The 16,832-nt window shown below is 38.8% G+C and overlaps 1 protein-coding gene across 1 annotated transcript in view; it reads right to left on the reverse strand.

Moving 5' to 3' along the window:
- LOC146328144 (solute carrier family 12 member 9) overlaps nucleotides 1-16,832 on the reverse strand; it is a 76,389-nt gene that overhangs the window by 53,478 nt on the left and 6,079 nt on the right. The window contains exons 4-6 of the mRNA XM_084717001.1: nucleotides 16,440-16,760; nucleotides 13,951-14,058; nucleotides 13,738-13,849 (exon numbers count right to left, since the gene is read on the reverse strand). Of these exons, the coding sequence (XP_084573127.1) occupies nucleotides 13,738-13,849; nucleotides 13,951-14,058; nucleotides 16,440-16,760 (541 nt within the window). The remainder of the gene's footprint in view (nucleotides 1-13,737; nucleotides 13,850-13,950; nucleotides 14,059-16,439; nucleotides 16,761-16,832) is intronic.

Below are 16,832 nucleotides of genomic sequence, written 5' to 3' on the forward strand. Positions count from 1 at the left end.
TCACATGTACTCTACACATCTCAGATTTTCTAAGGTTTGTCTTGCTATTCACATTTTAAAATGTTTATCACATTTTTACTGACACTCTCATCATGTTTTACGGATGCTCTCCATTTCGCCATTTCCAATTTTCAGCCACTCTATTCAGTCATTCTTTGCACCAACTTCCACTTTCCAGCCACTATTTTATATTACTTCATCATTTGCCGGTGATGCTTGTAACAAGAGGTTGACTGATACTGGATGTCAATGTTGATGTTTTCTTTCCTGAAATTCAGGGTCAGACAGGCCTCAGAGTCTATCATGGGACAATAAAAGTTTGCAGTGACATGCAGAAGACCAACATAAAGGAAGACAACAATTTCATGCTAGCTGTAGATTTATAAACCAAATTGTCATTGTCATTTGAGAAAACAACCTCATCACCAGACCACTGGGTGGCTATTCTGGAGCTCTCAGTCATATCTTATGATCTTCATCAGACATGGAGACTGCACAATTGTCATACCACTGTTCATGGTGATGGCTGTCAGTCATCGATCACTGAGGCCTCTACCATCATAACATCATGATTTAAAAGCCTTCTGTATTTGGGGTAGTGTGTCCCCTCAGAGTTGCCGTAAGTTCCGTTTTTGACATGTGGGAGAGAAAATATAAAGAAACTGTTGAAACAAACTGCTAGTCATTGGTCTTTGTTAATTTTTCCATTGTGTGATATTGTTTCTTTTCCTCGATTTCCAGTTCATGGGGATAGTTTTCTTGATGTGATGGTTAGGGATATGTATTTTATTGAATGTATTGTTTAGGTTGATGTTGGATAAGTCTCCTTGTGAGCAGAGTGAAGGGGATAGTGGGATGTGGCAGCCCAAGAGGATTGAGAGGTAATCAGTAATATCCTGCCAGAATTTTTTAATTGGTGTACAGTCCCATGTGGCCTGCATCTAACTAGCTATGGTGTTCAGTGTCGAGTGTTGACAAATTCCAGAATCTATAAAACTGATTTTAAACATCTTTTCTCCTGGGTAGTGTACTCTATGAAGAATTTTATACTGTATGAGTTGGATGTTTGTGCTAGTTGATATGGAGAAGATATTTTTACAGATTTGGGTCCAGTGGGCATCAGAGATGATCTGTCTTGTTCCAATTTTTATGAAGAGATGGCTATTGTTGAGTCAGATGTGGATATTATTTTGTAAATTTGGGATAGTAGTTTTCTTTTAGTAGTAATGTTGATAAGAGCTGATCTAAAAAAGTGAGACTGAGCACTACTATGATCAATCAAGTGTGTATGCACAAGAGTTTCGTAAATCTCGGGTTCTCCTCTAGGCACAACCTAATGATATCTCCATGACATCACTGGGCAAACTCCATCTACTGAGAAAGATCATAGAATATGGTCAAAAGCTCCACAAGAGCTACTAAATTTACCTTGTGATAAGATTTTTTTCAAAAGTTTCCAGGGTGAAAAATGGACTTTGAGCCATGATTTAATCATCAATTGCAGTAACTTTGTCAAAACCAATAAGGGGTTCAAATTATTTCAATAAGTGCAATGATTCTCATTTATCTTGGAGCATTGATAGTAAACCTCAGAAAGAAAGACAGATGAAAGAAATCCTGGATGAGAGATTGGAGAAGACAGCGGCTATCCCAGAAGTGACATCAGGACATCTGCTCTCTGTTCATCAATACTTGTGTGGAACTGGATCAAAAATTTTAATCTGAATAGAAGTTCAGTGCTACCCGTAGCCGGCAGGTAAGGTATTCATCAGTTATAATGAACTGCCTCATATCTTTCATGGACGACACAAAGTGACTGCCAACCAATTTTTAATAAAAAAAACTGATATCTAAACCACTGTTGCTCAAATTCTCTCTTTCGCTCCACCGTCTGTTGCTCGTCATCACTGCATCCCTCCCTCCAGTCCCAGCAGCTTTTAATTCAGACTGGACATGCTGTCAAAAACTTGGCCTGTACTGCCACCATTGTTGCCACCCCTCCTCAAAGAGAAAAAAACAGGGACAGGAGTGAGAAACAGGCAAGAGTGGGGGAGAAAGTGAGTGGAATCTCTGCAGTGGAGAGATAGGGGGTGAATAACAAAAGGAGGGAACATGGCTGTGTGGATGGATGGATGAATGATAGACAAGGAGAGGAGAGAGAAAGGAGAAAGGGAAGCCAAGAATGCTGCTGTGGGGTGATAGTGCCAGTAGAAAGGGAGGGAGAGGAGGGAAAAAAAGGAGGCAGAGAGAAAAGGAAGGAGTGAGGTTGAGAGGAGAAGGGATGCTGGACTTGTTGCCTTACAATAGCCACAGTCTGGACAAGGAGGAGCAGAAAGAGGGGAAGAGATGATGGAGAGGGATGGCAGAGTGTACGCGGGCGCACAAGGGTCCTGTCCAAAAAAAGCAAGAATGAGATGAGCTCAAAGGTTCACAGAGAACATAAAAACAAGGAGCATGTTCGTGTTTACTGCCTTTGCACCTCCGGAATAAGAAGTGACACAAGAAGCGTGCCAGAACAAACTGTGGTCTTAAATGTTTTTTTAAGTCTGATTTTGTTTGTTTGAGTTTCTCCAGTACAAGGCTGGATTGCTTGACATTACACATTACATCATCTATACATCTATTTCTTTTCTCGCAGACTTAAATGTCTGTATAGAGGTAGTTGGAAAATATTTCTATATTTACACATTTACATTTATTTTTTTTTTCCAGTGATGTAAAAAATTTAATTTAAGAATTCAAAATTAATTTGACACAGACACAGTGTCTGTATTTTATATAAGAAAATAAATTTTTGTATTCTGTATTGTGTGTATGACTGTTTGCATTAAAGTAGATGATTGTTTTTTTTTCACTTCTAAAAAAAAAAAAACGGCTTAGGTTTTGTTTTTACATCTTGATCTTTGTACCTTCCCATCTTCCATCGACTTGACAACATTTCTTTATGGGTCCCTCTAAACATTTACTCAGACAGCTGCAACTGATTCACTGACACCAAAAAAGTGGTTCAAATCATTCTAATTCTAAAGTCTTTACACTGGCTTTCTGTCTGCCAAATGATTTTAAAATACTGCGGCTGGTTTATAAAGCACTGAATGGTTTAGGGCCAAAATATATTTCTGATCCGCTGCCATATTATAAACCATCCAGACCTCTCAGGTCATCTGGGACAGGTCTGTTTTCTGTCCCCAAAGTTTAAACTAAACATGGAGGAAACATTCAATTTTTATGCACCACTTAGTTTGAACAAACTCTCAGGAGACAACAGGTCTGTTGCGACTCTCAGTTCTTTGAAATCTAACTATAGTTTAATTGACAGCTTTCACACCAGCCCAAACCAACCACACTAACCTGGGAACCGCACCATAGTCTCCTTTATCAGAACCAAACAGGTTAGGTGTACAACATATTAACATGACTTTAGGGTCTAGGAATTGTTTTTACCTGTGTTTTACTTTGTTTGAACTTTTTCTTCTGCTTGCTGCTGGCATGCTTTAAAACAGTTGGTTGCTAGCATTAAAAATGGTAGCTGTGCCAATCAGAGGGATTTACTACTACAAACCAGAAACAAAAAACTTTGTCCAAGAACCTTTAATCCCTTTTCAAATGAGAAAAAAGGTAAAGGTCCTTAAGTTAGTGAAATATCTTCAGAGTTCAGGAGAAGAGAATAAGTAAAAAAGTGAATAACAGCTATGACTGAAAGGTAACCAGACAAAATATAGAATAAGATATAGGAGTGGAAATAGACAGTGTGTGGGTGACAAGACAAGAAACACAGCAGAAATAAATAATGTTTTTTGAAGGATGGAGGGAAAAAAGAAAAGTGCTGTGACGAAAGATTGGACTTTTCTGGAAAAGTGAGAGGACTTAGATGCTGTGTGTTTGTGTGTGTGTGTGCGTGTGCGTGTGCGTGTGTGTGTGTGTGTGTGTGTGTATGGAAGAAGGGGGGCAGCAGAAGTGAGATGAGAGACAGAGGCACTTCGGGGGGTGCGGATTGCTCACACATTGACAAGGCTGCATGTCAGAGATAGCACAACAAAAGGAGGCCCAGCAGATTCAAATTAATATAATTATCAAGTCAGTTATTAAAACAAAAGCCTCTACAGACGGGGCGGATTAGCCTACAGGTCACAGACTGTGGAAACTCACATGTGGATATGGACTCATACACTCAGACACACTAAACCAGTTAGTTAGTTATTATTCAGGCATGAAACCAGTCCTGAAATAATAAAAACTGTAGAGAAGCCAAATGAGTTGTCATGCTCATTCTGTTGCTTAAACTGTAGATTCAAGTTCCTGATCCACACGCGTGCACACACACACACACACACACACACACACACACACACACACACACACACACACAAACACACACTACGAAAAGGGCTTGATAAAGTAGCGACAGGGCAATCTGTCATGGTTGGCTAGCTGGTCACATGAGGTTAATAGATTCCCCTCTATCTCACATCCCCTCAGCCTTCATCGTCATCATCAGCGGCCCTCTTACCATAGTGGCATATCATCAGCGATAATCTCAAAACAGACAAAATATGGGGCCGCTCTATTAACAGTGACCTGGAAACCAGTTGTACGGCTTTTACATCCAAATGAGCTTCATTTTCTTTGCAGCGCTAATAGCTGTGAAGCAGAAAATGTGCTCATACGGCTGTTAGAAAAAAAAAAAACAACACACACACACTCAGTACTGTCAGTGCATCTGCACAGTCAATCAGTCACAGGGATCCCACTGTGGAGCGGGTGTAAAATCCACAACGCTCCATAACGAAGTTGCATTACTTAGCTGGAATGCTTCTGAAAACGTGCTTGAACGTGTGATGGAGGCTAAAGTGGGTCTGAAATGTAGTGGCATTGTGTGACTCGCTGAAAGAAATCACCACACAAAAGCATCTGGAATTTCATGAACTCGCATGCAGGGAATAATGGAGGAGTACGTCACAGTTCATGTTTAATCCAAGTTTGAGCGGGCTGAAGCTGTCGGGTTTAATGACCTCATTCCTCGTAATAATGAGCACACGCTGACAGTCCCACACCCCGACCCTGGACACCTGAGCGAGGGCTGATGCTGTGAGACTGGCAGACACTGACGCAGGTAGGCAGTTATTAAGAGGTACACTTACCGTGCAGTACAATTATTTTCAATGCCCGCTCTCCCACCTCCCTGACATTCACTTTTAAATACAATCTTAACCACTTTGCCTTTTAAAGCTATGATGCAGAACCACAATTTGCAGAGGGTAGCAATTTAGAAGAACTTATGTAAAGGTTAGTTTGTCACTCTAAATCTTCCCTGTTAAGAGCAGGGCTGGTTGGGAAGAGAGTGTGACTGCCACCCACTGGATAGATCACACAACTACAACAGGCACTGCATTTTCCTTTGGCTGTTATTACAGAACCATCAGTGGAAACAGCACTGGAAGGCCCAGTTGAATGAAATGTGTATCCCAGACAGCATTATTACCATGTGTGGTATTCATTCTGTTACAAGACTGCAACTTTAAATCTTCCAGCTTAATTTAACCCGTCCATTTAGCATTCACAAGTAGTATTTATACACAAATTACAATTACTAAATAGTTTCTGACAAACTAAAATGTTAATTGTAAGCAGATAAATTGACATTCTTCAATGTTTTCATAAAGATATTTCAGAGTAATTTTCAAAAAAATGCATATTTTGAGTACATATATAATGTATATTGCACTGATAAAGAATAAGAGGTATTTTCCTAATTATTTCCCATTTGCACTTGGTAAATGAATGTCATTTGACTTGTTGTTCCATGACAAACAGTGGCCTTTTTCTAATTTCTTCAGGGCACTTTTAACTGTTCATTAATTTCTATTTGTTGAAAACTAGAACTCCTCCTGTGAAGCCGCAAGCACTAATTATTTTGTGCGACTATAAAATAATACGCATTTATGATGTTTAATTACTCTCATTATGCTCATTATATTTAGTGAAGTAAATACTTCATCTTCACTCCAATGACAACTAACAAACTATCCTCTGATGAAGGCATGTTGTGAAAAGTATGGATAATTCAATGCTTTTTCAAATCCACGTTCAAAATGAGTTACTTATCGTAACGAAAGTACAAAAGCTCTAAAAATGATCTAATGTGCTCATTCAGGACCTCAGTTCAGTTCAGTCTTTACATCCTGCCTGACATTTGGCTTGCAAACAGTGTTGAGTGACGTTTTCTGTAAAAGCATTCAGCATTGTTCATTACAATAGAAAAAGAAAAAATATATATTTTTGTGGGCCTAGAGCCTTTTTCCTTTTTACTGCAGCATCAAAAAAAGGTATCAAGCATTGCTTTTTTTTTCTACTTGTATGTACTGAAGTTCAAAATTCTGGTATCGCGACAACTCAACTTTTTACAACAGTTTGGACACTTGAATAGAGGTTACAAAGGTTGGCGAGGGCATATTTAGATATTCATATACATTTTAAAACATCTTTATATCTGCTTCCAACTACATTATATGGTGTTAGAAATAATAAACACCAAATAAGGGGTGTTAAAATTAAAGGAACAGTTCACCCCAAATCAAAAAGACACGTTTCCTCTTACCTGTAGTGCTATTTATCCACCTAGATTGTTATAGTGTGAGTTGAAGAGTTTTTGAGATATCAACTGTAGAGATGTCTGCTTTCTCTTCATTATAATGAAGCTAGGTGGCACTCAAAGCACCAAAAATACATTAGAAAAACTCAAAAGGAACGTCTGTTTCAGAAAATTATGACCCAGTTTTATGTAGGAAATACTTAAGTTCTGGTAGATTCTACTGCAGAAAGAAAAGTGGTTTGAGTAGATTCTACAGTAGAAAGCGCCAGAAAAGTTTACAGCAAAAATGAACAGCAATGTCTCTGGCCAGAAGCCATGACTCAGTTACTCAAGATAATCCACAGACTTTGTTGTGAGCAGTTTTATGAAGGAACTACTGTATCGCCACACAAAATGAAGCGTGCACCCACTCATGGATGAGAAGTTACAGCTCACCCGAGGAAGACACCATTAATGTTTGCATCTCGTGCTGGAACAAGCATGAGCCTCTTGTTCTTGAGTAAACACACGTTTCCTTCTGCATGATGATACAGTTGGCGGACAGCGGAAAGAATATAGTTCCTACATAAAACTGCTCACGACAAGGTCTGCGGTCTATCTTGGCAAACTGTCTCAAGATTTCTGGAAAGAGACATTGCTGGCGAGTTTTTAAAATGTACGTTTTTGTGTTTTGAGCACCACAAGCTGAGTGCTATCTCAGTTCAATTATATTTGAAAGAAGGTAAACATCACTCACACCAAAACAATGTAGACAGACAGCACTACAGGTAAGAGGAAAATATGTATTTTTGATTGTGAGATTAACTGTCCCTTCACATGTTAGGGTTACCCATCTTCCACTTAAATCACAGCAGTTCACACAGAAACATGCTGCCTACCCCATTCCACAGTGACATCCCATAATAATAAGATACTGCCATCATTACAGTTTCCATGAAGTCTCGTCTCAGGTGTGAGGACTTTCCTGATATGTAGTGTGGTGACGCCATAACATGACGAATGGCTTTAATAGAAACAGTCATATTTTAATCCATGATAATTTGGTTAGCCTGCTGGTGTGCAAAATTTAATGATAAAAAATCTGCCGTCCGCCTGACACATGCTTGTGTGTTAGAGGGTGTTATTCAGAGTTGGTATGAACAATTCGTTGGGTGACATAAATGTAAGATGATGTTTTTGGTCTGAGGTTTTTGGTTTCTCTTCATATTGATCATGTACATTTTTATGTGAAAATCAACAGAATGATTTTGTTTGTACACATATATCTCAGAGTAATTTTAACAAAATGCTTTTCCTTAAATAGGTTTGTGTTATTGTACTTGGATGTAATGGATGACCAGAATTTTCCCCTTTTCTAGAACAATTTGCACTTGGTAAATGGATGTTATTTAAATTCTTCTGCCTTGATAAATATTGGTCTGTCTCTAATTTCCTTACAGAAAATCAATAAAGTTTTATGATGCACTTGCGGTATTGTTGGTAATATTTTTTTTCTAGTGAGCCGACTTAATGTAGCAGAAACGCCGGTGAATTAAAATGTTTTTCTGCAAGCAGAAGATGAAATACACTGCAGCACACTGCTTACAAACAGGTAATGCATAGAAGCCCCATTAGAGAATGAAAGCTCAGATATTAAAATAGATAGTTCACCTGTGGGACCTGTCACTGTCACTATTGGCCCACTTATCAACTCCTAATAGTGGCTGCTGGCCCATCAATGGGTATGTTCTTGGGAGTGAGGTTTCAAACACTGTCTGGTGACTTCAGTTCCCACTGTACAATCAGGCTATTGTGTTAATCTGGGGAAGTGAAAGCAGTAAATTCCAGCCAGCGAGACTTTGTCACATGGTGAGATTCATTTGAGCAACACAGAAAATTGTGAATAAACTTGTAAAAGAAAGATGAGAAACATACTGAGAAATATGAGGCTGTCTTCCCGATTAAAATAATCTGTTGAAGTTTTAAATGACTAAGTGTTGTTCTTGTTTTCTGATATTAAGCAGCACAAAAAAGTTTGGTCTACATAAGGACAAACAGAAACAGAAAGTGCACAATAAGGAAATACCCCATCAGAGGCAATTTTCCTAGTGCTTCTGAGAAATTATTATACATTTTTCCCAGCAAGATAATGCTCATATCAGTTCAATTTTGGTCAACCTCAATAAAGTAGATGACATTTAGCTAACTGAAGATAAGACAGGGAGTGATGCCCAGGGCAAGAAAGCAATAAACAGGATTCCTATGTGAATTCATGTCTTCTGTATTTCGTAATCACACATCTGTTTGTCTGTCTGTACAGTACTGAGGAACTTAAGGTTTCACTTTCTACCCCACCCCTCTGTTCCTTTTATGCACTAATACATTAACAAGAATTTTCTACACTGCCTTGTCTTGCTGTCATTTGACCAGATTTCCACAGAAGTCTTGAATGCACTGATGCAAGAGCTCTCTCCCACACACACACACACACACACACACTTGCATAATACATGATGTTATCATGTCACATGTTGTTGCCAATATCAGTAAGAATGTTGCAGAACAGAACAAATATCCATTGATAAAGTGGACGGAGTGATCTTAATCTACGTGGAACAGACCAGAATCAGAATCAGTGTCTATATCCCACTGCAGTTCACACCTGAGATTCCGATGAAAAACAGACATCAGACTCCACTGACCTGCTTCCACTTGATTTTACCTGTGCTGGAAACTGTGACAGCTGCCACAGCTGCCTACACGTCCTCTCAGACATGCAGCCATAGAGTGGACTGCAGTGGAAGATACGGCACCTCAATGGAGTTTTAAACCCCTCTGAGTAATGTGACATGACCAACTCCATAGACTGTTTTCACGGCAGCCATTATGACGTGAAACAGTAGGTAAACAAAGGTGTGACGAATCATATTAATGAAGATTCTGTTCTTCTTAGGTACAGAGCCTTAATTAATGCAATTCATAACACCTGTGTTTACCTACTATTGGCTGCTGTGAAAAAGGCCTATTGGAGGATGTGTCTGCATTTACACAACAGTCGGTGGTTCCCAGACTTCTTTGTCTGACACCCCCTCAGCTCATGTGCTCATTTGAATTGATTTTAAACTCAACATTGTTTCACACTATGTTTATTTCGGTTTGGTCAAGTTTGCACTTGTACTACTATTACTTGGACTGGCAAAAGCTGGGCAATTCAAGCATTTAACCAAGACTTATAGCTAAGTTTCATATTTTTGCTTAAAAGTTCAACCATTAATCCATTACATTTAGCCATTTCTATGATTTATCCAGTACTTTTAGCTATGTCATGTTTATTTACTTTAACTATTTCAAATGTTTATCCATTATTTTAGCTATTTCATATTTATCTACTTTAAGCTTACTATTAAGCTTACCATTTCAATTGTTTAAACATCAATTTTACTATCTATTCTAACAATTCATCCACTATTTATAGCCAACTATTTACAACTATTTATTTTCAGCTATCTATTTCGTTCACACAACTTTCACGCATTCTTTATAGCAACAAATCGTCTTTTTTTAATTAGTTGAGCTACTCTACAATGTCTTTAGTCTCTGGCAAAAGTACCAACTGTGCGCACATTTGCACAAGCATGCACGCACACACGCACGCACACACACACACACAGGTCATGTGAGGGACCTTTGTGGCCCCTGTTGGGTCATGTGAGCGTGTCGGGCTCAGTGCTGACTTGGTACCAGTTCAAAACATTGACACTGCCTCCAGCCCTGATGATGAAACAACTGCATATCCAACATTTTTTACAAGGGAAACTACTTTCCTAGAGATCTACAAAAGATGAAAACCACATTTTAGGTTACACCAACATGAAGTACAAGTAATATGTGTGATTCAAGAGGGAAAGAAAGAATACTGCAGAGGCGGGGAAAGTGTGTTAAGAAACTCTGTCTCTTATCAGTGAGTGTGTGTGGTAGGTGGACACAGAGAGGACAGTGCAGCAGCGTAAATGATGGCAGTATTGATCTCTGATGCTCTTTTATAGCCCCGTCATGTCAGTTTAGCACCTTGGCAACACTCACTTTAGAGCTACATCAATACTGAACTCTGGCTCTCAGCAAAAGACAGATAGAAAGGGAGAGATAGAGTTAGGGAGGAGAAGGACAGCAAATAAATAGAAGTAAATACCAAGTGCAACATCAAAGTAAAGCCTTTTCCGTTCTAATCTCAAGAGTGAAGTCAAGTGAGGACACAGACACCAAAGTTATCCTTGTGTCCCAGGATTAAAGTTAGATTTCATCATCTTCAGTGTCAAACAGGTTCGCGGATTACAATGCATGAATATTTTAAAATATTTCTTTGGGTATTCTTATGTTTTGCCACTTTTTTTTAATAGATTATTTTTGGGGGCTTTTTGCCTTCATTTTGAAAGTGACAGCTGAAGATATGACAGGAATGGGGGGTAGAGAGAGGGGCAATGACATGCAGCAAATGGGTCACAGGTGGGAATCGAACCAGCGGCCGCTGCAGAGGACCAACAGCCTCAGTACATGGGGGGAACGCTCTACTAACTGAGCTATGGGAGCGGCCCCTTTGACACGTATTTTGACTCTGACATTGATGTACTTTATAACTGTCATAAATCCAAGCTGAGTACAAGCGAGCAACTTCTGATGGGGAAATAAAACAACGTATATATATATAGAGAGAGTATTTATTATTCAGTATGTAGCTTTTCAGTGTAATATTTCTTTAAAATACTCAGAGTTCATTGTTGATCGGCAGAAGGCCTCTAGCTACAACTCAAAACCAGGCAACATCACTTTTTGCAGCTTTAAAGCTAGATGCTCATGATATTTTGACATGTTGCAGTTGTAGTTAATTAACATAATTATGTTATTATCCTGCACAGAAAAAGGCTGTGGGTGTTTATGGAAGACCATGGACAACCAATAATAAATACATGGTTGCTTATCAGACAGTAGTTTAAAAACCCAAACAGTCTTTACAAACCCTGGTCTTTTTTACTGTTTATATACAGTTAGCTGAACACTATTATTAAATGTAACGTATGCTACAACGTTAGCATGTTGTAATGGATTCACTGAAGACACTTTATCTGTTGTATCATCACTTTCATCGCCAAAACATTCAAGTGTCCCAGGGGGCCAAGGGACATTGGAAATTCTAGCTACAGCTGTGGAAATCATCAGTCATCATTGCAGTACTCTACATGTAATTTAAATGTACAGGTAAGACAAACCACTAATCTTAGCTACACAGAAATCCAGTAAGTTAGCTAAACTGCTACTACTACAACAAAATATTTTGGGACTGATGCAATAAGAATAAGTTTAGGGCAGTTTACTCAAAGTTTGAGTGTGACTAGCATACATAACAAAATACATTTAAATGAATTACTGCTATGCATTTGTGCATATCTTAAGAAGGAATAGCTGGACAAGCAATAAATAAACTTAATAACAAACTGAAAGTTTTACATTAAGCTCAACAATGTTAATGTCATGGGTGCTCCCATTGCTCAGTTGGTAGAGCATTCGAGTTGAATGTAGACTGATCTTTCAGCTTACAGTGTGCTTGCATGGGCATTTGTTGCTACAACTACTCTAACATTTGAGAGGGTGGGTATTTGAGCTGCATTATACAGTAATTGCAACTGCAACTTCAATAACACAAACAAGTGCAAACAACAAGAACAATGAATAAAATATCTGACTCCCTAAATTGCTGTCAAAGATCCAGTGTCAAAAATGGGCTTGAATGGAGTCACGCTGGTCATTCTTTCACACAGTACTGCATTTCCATTATTTTGTCCACTTTCTCTCAGGCATTCTGCAGTTGTTCAAATTGATTATCTGACACCTGGTGTTGGATAACATTCACTTGGAATAGATGGTTTTGAAATTGGCCTCCTCTGATGCTCCAATTCTGTTTGGTGAAGCAGAAAATGAACCCTGTTTGCATTATCTGATAGTCACTCAGTATTGAATTTCATCTGCTATATCTATTACTACAGCGCCGCACTTGTACTCTTATCAACCCGAAGGTTTAATTACCTTGTTTGGATCTGTGTGGAGTAATGTTCAATTATGGGCCTTTCCCTGCTTTTTGTTTGTTTGTAGATGGAAATGATAAAAACCAAATGTGTTACAGTAAGTAGTATAAAACCATGACACTTATGTGGCAATGGAAAGATTAAAGGGAAAAAAAGTGTAACTGAATGCTTTCCAGGACATTCCTTGAGTTTAAGCTTGTTTTTATTTACCACTTTATCAAAAAAATGTACATCTAAAGTAGCACTGACACCCTCTGGTCGATTGGTTGGTTAATATGCTCTTGTCTGGCCAAATTCTCACTGGTCGGACAGTTGCTGTTACTTTAACAGGGAGAGAAGTGTTTCTTAAATGAATTATTGTTGGGGATGGGACATCTGCAGACCTGATACATGGAAGGAACCCATTTAAATGTTGTGTAACCCTAATTAGCACCCATTTAGGCTACCAGGTAGAGTGCACTCAAAGCTGGCTGATTTAATTCATCTGGAGATAACATGCAGATTTCCCTCGCCCCATTGACACATGATTTGGTTGAAGAATAGGTAGAATTTCAGTTGACCCATATTTTGGTTGACTACAGCCCTAGTCTAATATCCTTTTTCCATACCCACGTGCTAGCTTGGATTGACTCTGTTTGACTCTGCACATCAGCCCAGAATAGAAGGGATTTGCAGCTGTAAAACATCTGAAATGTCACACGTGAAATAGTAAAAGAAAGCAGATATCTTTAAGTACAAACAGCAAAGGAGAGAAGAAACTAAACTTCAAATCACAGAGATTCAGTTAGAAGCTACAAAAGTATGGAGAGTTGAACACAGACACTTTAAAAACATCTTTCCATCTGCTCTCATGCACAGACATGAGGTGAGTCTCGAGATGTCACTACAGCCCACTTGGAGGAGGGTCGGACACACTTCGGTCCTACTTGGCAATTTTTCAGTAAAATTGGTAATGGAGATGCAAATCAGCGTGGCACAGTTTGACTCAGCGTGGCCAAAAGTGACAATGGAAAAGCCCCATAAAACACCCCAATTACATTACCTAAGTATGTGCATATACAGGGGTGTGTGTGTGTGACTGTTACTGACCGATCACAGGAGCAGGCCACCAGCACGCTGAGCAGATTGTAGATGATGAAGGTGAAGATGACAGCTGTGATGGTGCCGCGTGGGATGGAGTAGCTAGGATTCTTCAGTTCACCTGGTAGATAAGAGAGGTTTACTGTGTGTTCATACAGAGATAATCAGATCTCTCTCTCTCTCTCTCTCTCTCTCACACACACACATCCAGCCTCCACATACCTGACATGTTGGAACCAGCCATGATACCAGTGCAGCCATTAAACATGACAGCGAAAACAGTGGCAAAGGTCATCATATTTCTGGTTGTGTAATCCACAGTGTAGTCAGCTGCGCCAAGAGATAAGAGATGAGTCAATGTAGACATGCTTCTATCAGCACCATAACTCTTCTAACAGAAAGTTCAATTTTGTTTGTTGGCAGACACTCCTCGGAACCTGCCCGCCACCAAACTTCATCATGTTTTACAGCATCTGAGCAAACCATTCACTTTCCTGTTGTTTACAGAGCAGCATCTACTGTACTCAATCACAGTGTCGGATCTATTTCTAAAAAAAAAAAAAATCTTCTTCGGGGTCTTTATGGTTGTATGTGTATAATTGGAAATACACATCATATCTACCAGAGAGACTTTTGATCACTATTCCCAAACCTGTCTAACATGGATCATGACTAACACTACCTTCTGCTCTTGTTTTTCTATCCATGAATAATGGCATCTTTACCTGCGGGAGCTCCAACAAGAACTAAACTCCTTAGAAGTACTGTGCTTTATTGATTTGTGAAGGTAAACAAAGAAAATCATCTGACAGCTAACATTCAAAAATAACCATAAATGTAGATATGCACCTTCTGTGCCTTAGAATGTAATTAGACACATCCAGAAAACTTAATTTAAGGTTTAATTGTAAACACATAATTACCCTTTTCACAGGATTTAAGAATATTCACATTAAAATTATGAACTGGCATATCTGTGTGTGTCTGTGCTCTGTTTAGTCATATCTTGGGATTATTCAAAGCTTGACTAAGTAATAGTTCTCACGTGTGGCTGAGAGAACGTCCGAGGTACAGCTATTAGCTTAGTAATCATGTGCTTGCTTACAAATCCTTTCAAACAGAGTGGAGTGCTTGGTTAGTTTTCCACAGACACTGAGAACTGCAGAGCTTGTACGATACATTTAATCACAGATCAATAAAAATGTCAGTCCTCTGCCAAAAGTGCAGGAAAAGATTATGTACGTCTTTAAAAATGGGGACATATGGGTGGCAACAGGAAAAAAACACTCACCACCACTGCAGAGGCTCAGGTTCCTTTCACAGCAGTAGGGCTGGACCTAATGATTATTTTCTAAACAATTATTTTTTTCAATTATTCGCCTAATCTAATGACTGATTTATCGATTATTCTTGAGAATACTTTTTTCATTATATGATTAATATAACAATTACTTTAGCCCAAATAAGAATAAATAACTTGTCTCATTATTTCAAGATTTAATTCAATCTTAATCCTGAAAAATAGACATATAGGGGACATTAGAATAATAGAGGCATATGTTAAAATTAATTTTATTTCCACCCTATTTGTCAGTTTTTATACATTAGCCTACTTTAATCACTGTCGCATTCCTTTCATTAACCTGGAGAATCAGTATTTCTACTTAAGTTCTTGATTTAGAACTTAAACTTAATCACTGCCAAATGCAAATGACAGTGACTACATAATAAACATGCAATATGTTAGAACGCACATGCAATTTAGTACTCTTTATTTAGGATGTCAGTGAATCAAGCCCTAATTGTTTCCACAAAGTTTAACAATGAATACTGGGAGATTGTGCTCAGTCTCGATTGATCAAAGTGTTTAGAAACTGACTTGTGAGTCTATTGGTCTATGTCAACATCTTTTCCTTGTTCATAAGTTAAGTTTTGTGTTATATTGATGAGCTGACTGCTTTCTGAGAGCAAAATGAAGACTGTGATCACCAGTACACTTCTTTCAAACCCAAGTGGGAACATTAACTATTTTCTCATACTTTTTTTTTTTTTATTTAGATTCAGTGTTGAGTCAGGGTTGGCAAAGAAACTGTAAGAACTCAAAAGAAGCATGTTGGACAGAGATGTGATAGAGAGATCTAACTGAATAATGGGGACAAGTCTGAATTATAACATTTAAACTAGGGATGCAAATTTCAACTAATTTTCTTAACAGTCAATAGCTGGTTAATTGTTAAAACACACAAGGTGTTAGTTTTTCCATAACAACGGCATTTTTAAACTGCCACTGTGGCCCACAGTTGCCACACAACCCATGTAAATCAGATATTTTAGCAATATATTGAATATTCATGGTATTATCATTTAAATTAGAATAAAACAATTGTGAAAATTGTGGTGTTCCAACTCCTTTTAAGCACCATTCAACAAAAATAATGTTTAAGAACTCATGCAACCTGGTATTACAACCACATCACAGTTCACAGCATTCTTGCCTCATGCTCTAACTTGTTGATAAATGTAGTTTTAATCTGCTAGATTATTTACAGTGATTAACAAACTATTCATTGACATGCATTTTTTGTTTATCTTAGTTTGAATCATTAGTATTGTTGTCACCAGGCAAAACAAATAAAAGAAGTAAACACAACACAGATCTGTCTCTGAAGATGCTTGGTATGAGCACATCCTGGGAGACTCATGCACCTTACCCCACAGGTTCCCGAGCAGCGTGTCCAACTTGAAGCCAGTGAAGTTGGCCGTGGTGGGAAACACAGGGCCCGTTCCATTGGCTGTCGGATTTGCAATACTGGGCAGTGTGATGGTGCGAGGGTGAACGGCAAAGAAACTGATGAAGATGGTGCCCAGAACAAACATGACCACCAGGAATATAAGGAAGGTAGCCTTGGCATAGATGTGGGCTCCCACCAGGCACACCAGCAGGCACAGCAGAGCGATGGCTGTGGCATAAAGCAGAGACCACCAGTAGCCCGATGGCAGAACCTGGTAGGAAGCAGTGGCCATAGACCCATCTAGAGATGGTTACCGTGTCGAAGCAGGAGGTTAGGAGGGAAAAGATAAAGGCGAAGATTTGTTAATGCTAA

Source organism: Lutjanus erythropterus, chromosome 4 (assembly GCF_056507025.1).
Source record: "Lutjanus erythropterus isolate fLutEry1 chromosome 4, fLutEry1.hap2, whole genome shotgun sequence".
NCBI lineage: Eukaryota > Metazoa > Chordata > Actinopteri > Lutjaniformes > Lutjanidae > Lutjanus > Lutjanus erythropterus.